Source organism: Protopterus annectens, chromosome 6.part0 (assembly GCF_019279795.1).
Source record: "Protopterus annectens isolate FY-2018-M chromosome 6.part0, PAN1.0, whole genome shotgun sequence".
Classification (NCBI taxonomy): domain Eukaryota; kingdom Metazoa; phylum Chordata; order Ceratodontiformes; family Protopteridae; genus Protopterus; species Protopterus annectens.
In genome coordinates this window covers 702,552,797-702,568,848 of record NC_056737.1, presented here as the reverse complement: position 1 = coordinate 702,568,848, position 16,052 = coordinate 702,552,797, and the positions used below count along the sequence as shown (strand labels likewise).

Below are 16,052 nucleotides of genomic sequence, written 5' to 3'. Positions count from 1 at the left end.
GTTAACTAAATATATCATCTTTGAGGTTGCAATACTTATTTCAAACCATTAAAACTATAAAATAACTACAGGAAAAATAACCAATAAAAGTAGGTCCAAACAGCATATAGCATGACCCTGCAAACCTATGAATCTCACCAAAACAAAAATTCATTTCCTTTCCTTTATATTCTTCATGTTAGTGCTCCTCTGCAGTACTAAGCAAAAAGGGGTCCACAACTTGAATAAATATGAAAACGTGCGACATTTGGAATCCACGCTTGGGCATCAGTAATATGTTGTACTGCAGAAATGCAGTAATGTCTGCATTTATAATTTTAAAACAAACCAAATACCCTCAACGGGCAAACTGGGCCGACAATAATCAAAAAATAAAAAAGTATAAATATAAAGTGGCACCAGAAGCAAGACGTAATCAGCAATAAATGTAAAAACACTGTTTAATAAAAATATGTACAAAGGTAAGCACTTTCACACACACAGGTGCTTCTTCAGACCAAACTACTACAGAACCAACTCATCACATTTAAATATTACAAATAATAAAATAATTAGAAAATCAGAGAGGTACACTGATTACCTAAACAAATCCCTTGACTTCAACGCTGGTTTTAAAGAGACTCTGGCATTCAAACCAGGCTTTTTAACAGCCTGTAGCCTCACATAGTGTATCTTCCTATTCTCAGTGTAATTCCGAAAATTATCCCCATGTGGTCCCAGAACACTTTTTTCAATAACCTTAAACACAAATCCAAGAGATGAACCCTGCTCTAACACACATCTGGCTAATGCATTCTTAACACCACACCTTCTTAGATTATATATATGTTCTCTAATTCTCTCAAAAAAGAAATGATTAGTCTTGCCTATATAAAAACTAGCATGATTTACATGTGGCCAGATAAACCACATGAGGGGTCCTGCAATCAGAAAGTACTTTAAAAGAATATGTCGGACCAGAAATCGGATGGACAAAAATATGTGAGGTGTCTATATACGAGTAAAAATTACATTTATAACAAATGCATGTCCCTTGTATAACAGGGTCCACTTGACACCATACAGCATTATTTCTATAACATAACTGATGTTTGAGAGACTTCTTATTCTTATGTCTAATATAAGGTCTCTCACTTACTATATTCTTAATATGATCGTCCATTGTCAAAATCTGCCAGTTGGATCTAATAACGCCACAAATCTATTCTATATCATTGGCATAAGAAAGGGTTAAGAGAACACATCTACTAGCCCCCAGGTTTACATTCCTGATGGCATTCTCGATCCTCTCCCATTACTGTCAGAGAAGTACGGTTTAGCAATGTTAGATCTCAGATATTGTACTTCTTCACACATCCTTTCTACTGCATCATGTTTGTTTCCCCTTTTCTTAAAGTCTTTCTGTAAAGAAATCAAATCACTAGTAAAACCTTCTTCTGAATTGTTTAAGCATGACATCCTCATCCCCTGACCTTTAAGAATATTCCTGTAAATATATGATGGATGCATACTACTACACTGAAGTACAGTGTTCTTCCTACATGGTTTTCCATATAATCTAGTTGTAAACACACAAACATCCAAAACCATAACTTCCTCCCTGGAATAATTACTAGTAAATCTCCAAAAAGATGTTGTGGTATGTAAATACAAAACAAACTGTTTCAATTGTTTCTCATTGCCTTTCCATAGCAAATAGATGCCGTCAACAAATCTTTTATAAAAAGGCAACATAATCAATAAATTCATTGCCCCACAATATATTCTGATGTTCCCAAATAGCTAAAACCATATTGGCATAGCTATTGGCACACAAAGTGCCCATAGCTATGTCAGTCTTCTGAATAGAATATCCTCCAAACATGAAAACATTGTTCTCAAGGACTACTTCCAAAAATAGACAAATCAACTCTATTTGTTTGATATCGTATTCACTGTATATCATAAGAAAATGTTTAGTCATTTCAATCCCATCAAAACTGGGAATCATTGTGAAAGGTGATTCCACATCGAGGGTTACCATCAGGCAATCACTCAAGTTAACATCCATATACACAAAAGCATAAAGATCATTCAAAAACTGTTTAGTGTCCTTAAAAACAGTATTCACACCATCTAAAACCTTATGTAGTGATTTATCAACATAAATGGAAAAGGGTTCTGTCAACCACCCTCTCCCTGAAACAATCAGTCTGAATGGTGGACATTGGACATTCTTGTGTATCTTAGGAAGTCCTTGAAAAAATGGTATTATGGGATGCTCAATAGTGAGATACTGTGAAAATTCATCAGTTACTAAACAATTATGAAGACAGTCTCGTAAAAGAAATGAAATCGAATGCCACATAGTGTCAATATAGTTGACAGGGATCCGTTTATATACAGCCTCAGACAGCATGGCAACAATAAAGTCCTTATGGAACTGATAGTCCTAAACAATAACTGCACCCCCCCCCCTTATCTGCAGGTTTTATAACTAAAGTAACATCATTCTGTAAGTCATTAAGAGCCTGTCTCTCACCTTTATTCAAATTTAAAAATTTCCTCTTTAAAGCACCCAGTGCAGAAAACAAGTTAAACAAATCCTGTTCACACTTTCTACAAAATATCTTTAAAACTGGATCTAACAAAGGCTGAAAAGCACTGGGTTTTTTAAAAGACTGACCAAGGTCATGTGGAAATAACATTATCAACATTACATTCCTACTGAACATCCTTAAATTAACATCAGAAAAGTCAGAGTTCTCTGCTGGAATAAACGTAAGGCCACATTCAAACAAGGAAACTTGCATGGCATTCCAAGTCTTACTAGAAATGTTGAAATTCATGTACTTGATGTTCTCCTCCAAATCTGTTTCAAGGTGGTAGGCTGAGGGTCCTCTAGCAGCTGTCTCCGCTTCCTCCTGGCAACTGCTACTAAGGCACCGTTCTTTGCTGTTCAATTTTGCCTGCTTTACGGGTCAAGGTAGATGCAATTCCAAAAAAACCTGCTGAGAAGTATGAGTCTTTCTTCTCACATCTGGCTGGTGCACACTCAATGTCTCTCCCCTGCTTTTTATTTATACCTATTTATAATTCTAAGTTTAGGCTTCATGCGCATCTATAACACAAAATGTTAAATAAATGCAACTCCTGGTTATCAAGTGCACATCCACAAATGCATACATGTACACACACACACACACACACACACACACACACACACACACACACACACACACACACACACACACACACACACACACACACACTGCTCTCTCTCTCTGTCTCTCAATATTTATATATACATATGTATATTACACACACATGTGCACATGGATGAGCACGTGTATACACACACACACACACACACACACACACACACACACACACACACACACACACTCCACAAAAACACCCACAAACACACACACATACACTGCTCTTCCTCACTCTCTCTTTATATTTACATTTACATATGCACATCACACATACACTTACACACACTTTGCCTGCACATTTTCATATGCCTGTGTATATGTTTATATAAACAAATGTACACACATATGTACTGTAGCACCATACACAGAAACAGATAAGTATGTCCCTTTATGTGGGTATTTATTTTTAGGTAATAGTCAAGACATGCAGAGAACCTAAAATTCTACAGAGATATATACAACCTCAGACATTGCTACACATCAAAACAAAAAACCCACCCAGGATACCACAAAGTCACTTTATAACAGATCACAAGCTTCAAAATTTAACATATAACACAAAATGTTAAATAAATGCAACTCCTGGATATCAAATGCTTTGCCAAGTGTTGCATCGCCAAACAAACATGACAATTTTACATTATAAAAATGTAGATGACAATGAAGGCAAAAATAATTGATTAAAATGTCATTAATTAAAAGCAACATTAATAACTCAATGTTAATAAAAGATTAAAAAAAATTAAAAAGCATTTCCTTAGTGATTTACCTTTCAGAATACATTTAATATTCATTGAAGAACTTAACCTAGGAGCATAATTAGTTCGCAACATACTAATCCATTTGTATTCTATCTTTTTCGTTTTGTTTAGAAAGGTAGGGAAACTAAACTAACTTTGTTTAAGGATATTCAAATGGAAGGGATAGACCATTCCTTTAAATTTTCAGTATTAGAGGTTATCACTTTAAATGGGTGTAAAGGGAAAGACATTCTAAACAAAACGGAAGAATAGAATACAAATGGATTAGTATGTTGTGGGCTGATTATGCTCTTGAATTAAATTCTTCAATGAATATTAAATATATTTGAAAGCTAGATTATAGAGGAAATATTTTTTGATTTTTTTTTATCTGTTATTAACGTTGCATAATTAATGTTTTTAATTATCGATGATTTTAATAAACTGTTTTTGCCTTCATTGTCATGTGCTTTTTATACAAATTTAAATCACCATATTTGTTTGGCAATGTAATACTTTACAAAACATTTTTGGAATAACTTTACATATTTAATTTTTGAAGTTTTTCATCTGTAATAAAGTGCCTTTGTGGTATCTTGAGTGTATGTGTGTGTGTTTTTTTGTGTGTAATACTTGGTGCCTAGCTTAGACTCTGTCTGTTGGAACTCTCTTCTTCCCATTTTTACATTACTAAACATCGTGAGCAAGTAGTCATCATGAAAGCCATGGATACAAAATTCATATTAGAGGGCAGAGCATTTTGCTCAGCACAAAGGCAATAAATGTCACAGATTCAAACAGATAAATAAAAGTAGAATAGTGCAAGTGAGTTAGTAAAGGAGATAACTCTGTCTAGAGAAATGGCAGTTGTATTAGAATTTAGGTAACAGCATATGAGAATTTAGGTGACAGCATATGAGTTCATAGTACTTTGGTGAGCAAATCAGTGTCTAGGATTCAGAAAGAGGCCTAGCTTCAAGTGGTAAGACTGTGATAAAAAGGACCTAGTAGTGCAATCACAGAAAACATTGTTTCAGAGTCACATTAGCCTCATTGAGGAAAGACATCATTATTCGCTAATTTGTATGTCTTTGAATTTCTCACTAATCACCACTGGCAGCTGATGCATCTGTTAGCACAGGCTCACTCCCCTCATTCTTCACACACACACACACACACACACACACACACACACACACACACACACACACACACACACACACACACACACACCTCTTACCTTTAACACAAAGCTATGGCACTGACCAAAACTCAAAAGTAACCAGAAACCAGATTAAGGCAAAGGGACACACAGGAACAAAATGAAAGGCTGAACCACAATGGTTCAGCCTTTCATTCTGATTTCTCTTACCTGTCTCAGATTTAAAAGAACACCTCTGATTTGTCACTGCTGCTCTAAATCACAGATACGTGCAGTCATTAAATACAGTCAGATAATGGAGTTTCTTTCTTTTTATTGTTAAGTAAATGCATTTGGATGCAAGACCTGTTGTACCATTAACTTTTATAACTTGACTAGAGTAATATTTACAAAAAATATCCTGGTGCAATCCAATGTTCCCCTTGGCTTTGTCCTGAAGTCTTGAGCATGGTTCATTAGCATTTGTGATAGGCCAGAGAGAGCGACAGACGACCATAGTGTTGCACATCCTTAAAGTAAACACTACGGTAAGGCTGTTTAGGAATAGTAAACATCTACTGCCAGCATTATGAAGGACTTACCTGGCAGGAAAGTTCATGGTTTCTTCTGGGGGATCCAACAGTCTAGACCTTCTTTTACATTCTCCCAAATCTTGGCTGGTAAAGTCAACCTAATATGTCTAAATGTATGCATGGCATTTATATTCTACTGCTTTGCTACTAGGTGAAACTACTACAATAGCCTTTATTATAAAAACAAACATGGCTGTATTTGCATAAATATGTCACCAGTGTATTCATGTCAGAAGGTCTCCTATCTGATCACTAACTAATACAGCAATTTTGTCTGTTGTCTGTTAAAGAAAGAATTCTGGGGTTTTCATGCACTAAATGTTTGTCTGAACACTGCTAGAAAATAATTATAAACAGAATTATTTAACTAAAAGAAATACATTTTATATTAAGCATTCAAAGTTTGAAAAAGAACAGACACATTTTATAGAAACCTTGAAGCTGCTTTCTGTAAAGCTATCCATCTTGTTTTCAAAGAAAAAACAGAATTTTTCTGGGAAAAAAAGGAACATGAGAATCTACATCTGATTTAGTGTTATAAGAAAAGCAATTTTAAAGCAACATATTTTTAGCACTAATCTGAGGTTCATCTTTTTTAATTACACACATATTTTGCCCATTGTCAATCTGTTGTAACTGCCTAGAGAAAAACTGTGGGAAGATAACATGCAAACCTGGCACATCTTGAAGGAAATATTATGTACTCACTGGAGTTTAGAAGGATCATAGCCTTGAGGCAAAGATACTCCTCTCGCTGCAGTTTCAAATCTCGAATCCTTGAAATTGTAGCCAGCATCATGTCAAAGATTTCCACTATTCCTTCCACACATTTGCCTTCATCCCTATAAAACAACATAAATATGTTAGCTATAGTAAGCTGTATATTTATCAATAACTCTTTAAATTAAATTGTTTTCACAGTTTACATTACCGCTAACAATGACGGGCAGGAACTAGTTAAAATGAGGAATAATGGTGAGCAATTAATTGGTATTCTATTTCATATATCTTATTCAACCGTCTTCCTCAGCACAAAACTATTAATATTTTCTGTTAATGGTGCCCTTTCCATGTCAAAATATAGCCTTTCTTAAAGGTGTATTTACCTGTTTAAACAAAGTATGTAGTCTGGAGTTAACATGCCTCAACAACAAAATAAGTTCTAAAGTTGCAGCATCATCTGCTTCTCACAATTTGCATGCAAACTTTTCTCCCCACTGGTAAACAGAATGGTGATGCCATCTGTTTCAGTTTAAGCAAAACTACCAGATAAAGTATGTTTGGTTATGAACCATTTCACTGTGGTCTGCCATGAGTTTCAACAAAAAAGAAAGTACAGCTATGTACACTTACCATAAATGTAGATGTTTGAGTGTTTTCACTGTTGCAGTCATATCTGATGGGATTTCCTGCCATGGAGCCCTTGGTCATCCTGACTACAAGAGAATTTTATTCCTCTTCCCAAATCCGGTGGACACTCTGATCGACGTCAAGACGTCTTGGTTAAAAGGATGTCCATCAGTGCTATAGTCTCAGTACTTTCTTGCTCCCAACATATAGGAGCCCCATAGCAGGTCCCTAAGGTCAATGGTCTAAGCTCAGAAACTCCAGAGTATATAGAGAGGAGGAGGAAAAGGGAACAACCTGGAACAAGAGAGGGGCAAAAGGGGAAGCAGGAAGGGAAAGAATACTGCAACAGTGAATACACTTCACATCTACATTTATGTTAAGTGTACACAACTATGCTATGTTCTTTGTGTTTCACTGCTGCAGTCATAACGGATGGGATGACTCCCAAAGCTGATGGAAGGATTAAGGAGAAGAAATCATGCCCTGAAAATGGCAGTGGCAAAACCTGCTCTGGAATTGAAGAAGCTTGGAAGATGATAATGTTTGGTGAAGGCATGCACAGAGGACCAAATGGCAGCTTCCAAAATGTCCTTAGTGGCTACCCATTTTAGAAAAGCAATAGACATAGCAGTAGCCCTAGTGGAGTGTGACCTTACAGAATCTGGAGACTTCTTTCTATGATGGCTGTAGCAAAACAAAATACAGCGGGATCTCCTTCTGGAGATTGTTTGTTTAGAAACTGGTCTGCAGGCAAAGACTACAAAAAGCTGGTCAGACTTCTTGAGATTCTTTGTTCTGTCCAAGTAGTAATGCAGTTGCCTATGCACATCCAAAGTGTGGAGGATTCTTTTCCCTTTGTTTTGAGGGTTAGGAAAGACAGCAGGCAAATGGATGGCCTAGTTTAAAGAGATCTCTGTAACTACATTAGGCATAAATGAAGGTTTGGTTTTAAGAGAGGCTCTGTTTGGGTGGAAAGTGATGAAGGGTTCCATATACATAAGGGCCTGAAGCTCTGAAACCCTTCTAGCCAAAGTAATAGCTAGCAGGAAGGCTATCTTTCAGGTAAGGAATTGAATGCCTGTGGAGGCAGCTGGCTCAAAAGCTGGGAGAGTGAGCTTCTCCACAATGAAACTGAAATTTCATGGAGGAACAGGAGGTTTCCTCAGGGGGCCAAATGTGGGTAACCCGCCTCAAGCACTACTTCATGACAGGGTGGGAGAAGTGAGGGTTGAGTAGGCAGATAATCTGAAATTGCTGAAGTGTGGATTTTAAAAGAGAAGCTTGCAGATGGCTTTGTCCTTTTGCCTGCACCATATAGTGAAGCTCTTCCATTTGGAGGAGTAAGATTTTATTGTGCTAGGCTCCTGGATTCTTTTAGAATGTTCAGGACCTGCTTATTGAGGGGTACCCTCTCAAGAGGGTCAAGGAATCATCTAAGCTGTCACTTTAAAAGTATTCAGGTTGGGGTGTATGATGGTGCCTTTGTTCTGTGTTAATAGGTACACTTGCTGGGGCAGCAATCATAATTCCTTCTTGCCTTGGACCTTCTTCCCTTAACTTCAGCAGTAACCTGAGGAGCAAGAGTATTGGGATAGAGGAATAGGCCTGACCAAGGGAAGGAGAAGGCATCTGTCTTCCAGGCTGACCTTGTTTTGGTCCTAGAGCAAAACTTTTTCAAGCTAGCATTTTCATTGGTGGTAACAAGGTCTATCTGTTGCACACCTCATTCTTTATCTTTATCTATGCTGAGAAAAGCTTCCAAATGAGTTGCCACACATGTGGATTTGACAGGCTACTTGCTTGGGTGATCTCCCAGTTGATTGATTTCTCCTGGTAGGTACTGGCCCATGAGGTACAGGCTCAGGGGATTTGCAGTTTCCCAAAGGTCCACGGCTAGGTAAGTACTGTGTGAGAAAGCACCACTCAAGCTTCTTGATCACAGGACCTGATAACGGAGACCAATAGGTGGCCCTATGTTTAAGATATGGTATAATGCTGAACATTAGGATTTTTTCAACCGAAAAAAAATAAAAAGCCCATTATTTGGGTAATACTGAATATGACTGCGGTTAGTATGCAATTACTACAACTTCGCTTGCAGGAATTTATTAACCTGGAAGGACACTCTTCAAGCCTGTAAGACTGATGACATGTAACATACCGGCAAATATTGTACATGTTTAGGTTTTACCCTCACCCCCAACTCTCTTTTTTCTATAGGACATTATTGCTGTGAGTACAACCCTGCAGCACTGCTGAATGTTTACACTTTTAAAATATAGTATCCAACAAACTCCAAATAAGAAAGACTGCATATGTTTATTGTTATGAAGCACTTTTCGTTGCTGTAGTACAGCAACTTCATCAGATAATAATGGAGCTTGTTAGATACTATCTTTTGATTTGTTTAGTGTTCTTTACTTCCAGTTTGTACTCAGTGTTTACAGTTTTAGTCTCTATAGTTGCTGGATATGTCAGCTTATTTACGTCCTGTGCTATTAATTATCATTCTTCCTCTGTGCAGCAATGCTGAAATGCCAGTGTGTTCTGCCACAGCATATTGCCATGATGGGCATAGCTCATCAGTGTAAGTACACTGTTTGTTTCACATTGTATAATAAAATATATTTCAGTTTTGAGAATTATACCTGACGATCTACTAAACTTGTTTTTTTTTTTCTTTTTTGTTTCCCTGGCATGTGCTACACACAAGTTAATAAACTGCAGGATTCTGCTCAACTCTAAGAACCTACTGCTGTCCCTGAGCAGCTACCTACAGCTTCTCTGCAATGTAAGCTGCCTATTGAAGATGGTGACACAGCAATGCCACACAGCAGCACATCTGAAACTCCAGTGAAGGCAGTAAGGTCACAGCTGCATGATGGAGCTATTGGCTTATACAATCAGCATACACTGACAGAAGCCCAGAAGGTTACTATTTTTATAAATCAGATGCTACCACTGCAACATTACCCGTATCAAAACAGCTTATAAGGTCTTGCACTGGCCACCAGAAATATGAATGGTTTAACCCACAGTTGCTGAGTGTGTACAGTTTTGCATGATACTGTGTCCGTTTGGATGCAGTATTTTGTGGACCAAGCTATGTTTTAACATTTAAAAGGACTCTATTTTGATTTCAGCACCTATGACTAACAGGTCGAATGCCAAGAAAATACTTGAAAGGAACCATTCTACAAAAGACCATGGGGATGCTATTGTAAAGGCAGATAGCTTCATAAATGTATGCAGTAGACAACAGATGACTGCATTGCCCTACCTTGTGAAGCAGGGTCATAAACTACTTGAACATAGATGAAATGCTGTACGACATATTGTCACATTAATTCTCCTTCCTGGAAGGGAAAATACTCCACTATAGGAAAACTGTCTACAACTGGAAAGTTCATTACACTTGTTAAGTTCACTGGTATGTTGGATGCTATCTTCCAAGAATTCTTGGATTGTGCTTCACGAAATGCACTATATATGTCTGCACAAATCCAGAACAAAATTATTTAGTTAATATGTCAGCAATAGAAAGAAGAATTTTAGCTCAAGTAAAACTGGCAAAATTCTTCAGCCTAATTGCAGATGAGACCACAGACATTTCTACAAAGGAACAAATAACCTTGGAAGTTTAATATGTACACAGGAGACAACATGGAGGTGTTAAACATAAGAGTATATTTTATTAAGTTTGTGGAAGCATTAAACACCACTGGAAAAGCACTGGCTGAACAATTTCTATAAAGACTGCGGCAACATGAGTGGTAAATTTAATGGAACACAAGCAAGACTGCATGCAGTAGCACTAGAAGCAAAATACGTGGCTATCAGATCTCATAACTGGAACACAGTGATAGTTCACTCATGCAATCTACATAGGATATCGAACCTACTGAAGACATGCAAAACGATAATTGAAAAAGTGACCTCATCAGCAAAGCACAATAATATGTACTTGTCGGAACTCAAAAATTTGAGAAGCTGCCCAGTGAATGGGAAGAAAAAGATGAAGACCACAGAAGAGCCTTGTCTGTTCCTTGAAATACACGGTGGATGAGACAAGCAGACCATCTCCAAAGCTTTGAGTCAAAATAATTGGTCCTAATAAGTACTTTGAAAAAGATTATAGACTTTGATGTTGAGGCTGACAGGCTGATGTATTCCTGCACCATACTAAAACTGACAAACCTCTCCATATCTACCTTCAACGTGAAGATATTGACCTAATTCAGGCATGTAATGAGGCAAACATCACCATCAAGACACTTTGGACCATGAGTCTGATACCATATTTGCTGCAATGTTTGATGAGGTAAAACATCTGGCAGAGTCTGTGTTAGCTAATGAAGACAAGCACAGAATATGTGGCAGACAAACTCAACATGCCACTGTGACTGCTGCAGACCCTGAGGAATATTACAGGAAGGATCTATTTATCTCTTTTCTGGATCATATCATTTCAGAGGTCACTGAGTACCTTATCAACTGCAGGCCACAATTTCTTGCTCATTATTTGTTGTCAGATAGGCTATTTGGAATACAGTCTGATGAATTGGTTATAGCTGTGTACAATACATACAAGTTTGACGTTTCCAGTCCGGACAGCTTTAAAGGAGATTTACAGAGTTAGAAGATGAGCCATGCACCATAACTGAAACAGTATCTGAAATAGCTGATTCATTTTATCCATGTATTTCATTTCAACAGTGCTTTCTGTTCTTGTTACCACATATGTCAGCATTGCTACAGCTGAGACACCGTTAGTGCACTGTGCAGAATCAAGACCTGGCTATGGAACACCATTTGGGAGAGCAGACCAACAGGCTTGGAATTGATGCATCTATATCACGATATCCCAGTCGATGTGGAGCAAGTATTGAAAGACTTTGATCCCTGCAATAATCATCAGATGGCTTTTGTCACCCGATGACCTCACCTTGGTGCCAGGGATGCTTGGTTTGCTGTCATGTATATGCTAATATTAGCTGGGTCACTAGATGGAGTAGTAGTGGTTGCATGATGAACAGTTCCACAGCAGTGAAAGTTTTCTGTAAAACATAAGTCTGAATGTGATGATTAAAATTAGTTTGTGTAGAATTTATAGCCATATACTTTATGCTCTATGATCGTATTTTAAATTACTAGTTCTGTTTAGAAAATTATACGTAAACTACATTTGCATTACCTTCCGGTTTTCATGTCTGGCACTGCAACTTGTTACAATTTTACTGTCCATGCAGACTAGTATTTAGACAATTTTTTGTAAAGTCACTAAACAAGTTGTAAGCCACTTTGTTTAAATGGTTTAGGAGATTAATACAAGCAGAATGCCTTCCTGTGTACCACCTAGGTTAGGTGTTCTGTACGTTTTAAATAAACTGCAAATGAGTAGAGTAAGCATAAATAAAACCATAAATTTATTGCTTGTTTTTTTTTGGGGGGAGTGGTATGTGTACTAGTGCATTATATACCAACATAAGTACTGTTGACTGCATAATGGTAAGTTACTCTGTGTGAATAGATTATGTGCATAACGTGAGCATAACCACAAAATTACACTACTGTCGACCTTACCCTTTACTATACACAAAAAAAATGTCCATCTGAGATAATCCACTGTATTTATTGTTAAAACCACCAACACTGGTGTTTTTAACAATAAATAGAGCAGATTCTCTCAGTTGGATGTTTTTTCTTGTATACAGCTGGGTTTTGTTAATTTGGTTCTTACCTTACCCCTTCATTGTGTTTTGCAGACACTTATGTAAAGCAGTCATTTTATCATTTTAAACATTTTACTGCTGTAAGGCTGTCCTGTGACTCTTTGTTATTAATGACAACATACACTGGCATTGAAAGGAAATGATTATGATGGTAACCTACGTGGTGCAGCTGACTTACATATGTTACTGTAAACCGGAGCGCCATGTAGGTTAACGCAAAATCTCAGTAACATTTAATTCTGGTTATATGCAAACAGAATAATGTTGTTACTTCATTTCTTTAATAACTGTGACTATTGTGTACTTTGGCTATGGTTTTGTTGACCCTTGTTCATTGTTTTAACTACTGAAATATAAACTGGACACTAATAGTTATATCAGTACTGTAAGCGTGGACTATACTGGTTAGCTTGAATAGTTTACTTACTGAAATATAAACTGCTCAGTTTGTTATGCTAGTTGCTAACTCCCTGATTATGGTAGAGTATCAGAATAGTTATTTGGCTGCCAGCTTTGATAAGTGAAAATAACAGATGTAACTGTTATAAGTGGACTTTTGGGTTTGTCTGCCATGATGTGACGTACTTTCTTGTCAGTTCTGCATATTTGTATTTGTAGGAATGGATCTCTATGGCTGCCCATGATGTGGCATAGAGGGGTGCTGACTGTCAGTGCTTGTGTGAGTGGAACTCTGTGGGACTGGCCACCATGACTTGTGCAGACTGCAGAGGCTTGTCACAGAACTGTATTGCAAGCCAAATCCTTGTTGGAAAACAGCACTGCAACCAAAAGCCAGTCTGTGTGGTATGAACAAGGAATTAATGTACCACAACCAAAAGAAAACAATGCTATTAGGAGATTGTGTATTATAAGGCTCAGTACTTTCAGCTCCCTGATGTTTTACAGAAAACAAGTGTCTGATATAAGGATGGCTCATAGTCCTCCTGGAATTTATGTTTCATTATCGCTGACTTATCTTTTTCTTCTCCTGCCAGGTTAAAGCTGTTAATTACTCTTTCAACTTATTTACTTATGACAGGAGATGTAAGAAAGTTGATTATTGGACTTTTTCAGCATTGTCTACAATTCCACCTGTAGTGAGATATTGTTCAAACCTTTGAACCCACAGTTTCTCATTCTCAGACAACTAACCAAGCAGATGTACAGTGCTCTTTACAGATGATTATATAGTGGACTTAAGACATTGTCATGTTTTATATTAAATGCGTGATCTCTAAACCATGAATACAGCCATACTATAAAATCAGCACTGATTAGCAAATTTATCATTTCATCTAAATGCACTGTATAACTAACCTCCTGTGAAATACTTTGGTTGTATGCTAGTTTTTCTTTAAAGGTTTTTTCTATGAAATCATAATGCAAATATATTATTGCTGGTCATCCTTCACCGCATTCAAAATTTGCATCAATGCAATCATTGTATTATAATATAAGTTGCGTAGTACTAAGTTTAATCCACAAGGTTTTATTAATTATTATATACTTTTTACTTGTGAACCTGCCTTGACCATCTAGCCTTCAATAATTGCCTTACAGATACATTCCCCATTCTTCCAAGTTGTAGCGTCACACGTTATCCTACAAGGAAATTTCCTCATCTGTATGAGAATACGTTATCTATGACCTATAATTACGGCCAGTCTTGGGAGTCAAGGGCTGACCATCAGTGGGCCCTTATCTGTGACAGGTTCAGTTTTTTCTGTTACAGCTCAAGCTCCTCCTTCTTTGTTGAGGAGTATGTTCATGCTGAAGCAGGGACCTGCAATATTATCAATGCAGGATCGTGCTTCTTCATTTGTGATCTGAAGGCTACCATTGCACAAGTGGCTTGGCAGTTTCTTCCCCATGCCATGAAACTGCACTATGTTCCATTAATTATGAAACAGTGGTCATCAGACTTATTGGCTTATACTGTTTGAAATGTCTTGTGTCTCAGTATTTTAACGAACAACTGCAACAAAGGCTTCTTTCCAGCTTTCAAGGATTTGTTAAAGAGAATATCTAATACTTCACAAATGTCATTGCTAATTATGCTATATTTTTGAGCTGATGCTATCTAGCTAGAAGATTTATGTATTTTTTTTTTAATTACAAACATGTTGAAGTATAAATACCACTCAGGTCCCCCTTGAAAACAGGGCACTAGCCTGATGGGACTAACCCAGTCAACAAACGGATAAAAAAATAAAAATAAAACATTTACAATGTTATTATTTTATTTTTATTTGACATTTGTTTACTGGGAAAGACCAAATTGGAATGAAGCCAATTTTCAGCAGAGGCCTGGGGGAGAAATGATCTAGATGCATGTCTTTGAAATGTGGGAGGAAACCCACACTAACACAGGAAGGACATGCAGACTGCGCACAGAAGGCACTCCCGCCAAGAACTGAACAGGAGAACCTCTTGTGTGTGTGTGTGTGTGTGTGTGTATATATATACACACCCACACACACCCCCCCACACACACACACACACACACACACACACACACACACACACACACTGGTTTCATTAACAGACTAAACTATGTTTTTACAAGTAGCATTGGTTGCCGGGTTTGCTGAATTTGGAAATGCTGAAAATGTTACTGTTGTGATTGAGATGCACTTTAGTTTTACAGTTAGTGGGTCTGTGTGCAAATGCCATAACTTTTATGGCACTAGGGGTGAAAGTATGTGTGCAAGTGTTTGTGAGTTAGGGATAGGCTGGTCGACAGATAGCTCAATTACATAACTAACAGAAAGGGAAAAAAGTATCAGAAATTCTGTTGCCTCACATTCTTTATGGTTTTCACATGTGTGCTTATGGTAGGATTATTATTTTACTATTATTATTACTATTATTCTTTGAGTGAACTTGCTCCATTTCAACAAAATACAAAGTTCTGCAGCTGTTGTAAAGCTTTTGAATACATATTTGAACCAAGAAGGAGTTACATGACAGATTATATGTGATTTAGTGCTCACACAGTAGGTTTTGTAACTGGGAAATGCCGATGTATTAAGAACAAATTCTGGAACATTTGGAACACGATTTTTTTAGTGCACTGGCAAACCTTTCTGAGTAATATATCAATTAAATGTTCCTGGTACAGATGGTCATTTATAAATCAAATTAGAGGTTTTGAAATATTAAGCAGAAGGAGAAAAGAAGCATGTTTCATTAATAAATGTCATGCACCGACTACAAAAGGCAAAATGACAATAATACTTTTTAATTAATTAATCTAGTACTGTGTGACAATGCTCATATTTTTATTATTTTCTACA

At 37.1% G+C, this 16,052-nt stretch overlaps 1 protein-coding gene across 3 annotated transcripts in view; it reads right to left on the bottom strand.

Moving 5' to 3' along the window:
• ESR2 (estrogen receptor 2) overlaps nucleotides 1-16,052 on the bottom strand; it is a 2,041,892-nt gene that overhangs the window by 203,725 nt on the left and 1,822,115 nt on the right. For all 3 annotated transcript variants that reach the window (XM_044074389.1, XM_044074391.1, XM_044074390.1), the window contains one exon: nucleotides 6,383-6,516. In XM_044074389.1, coding sequence (XP_043930324.1) covers nucleotides 6,383-6,516 — 134 coding nt within the window. The remainder of the gene's footprint in view (nucleotides 1-6,382; nucleotides 6,517-16,052) is intronic.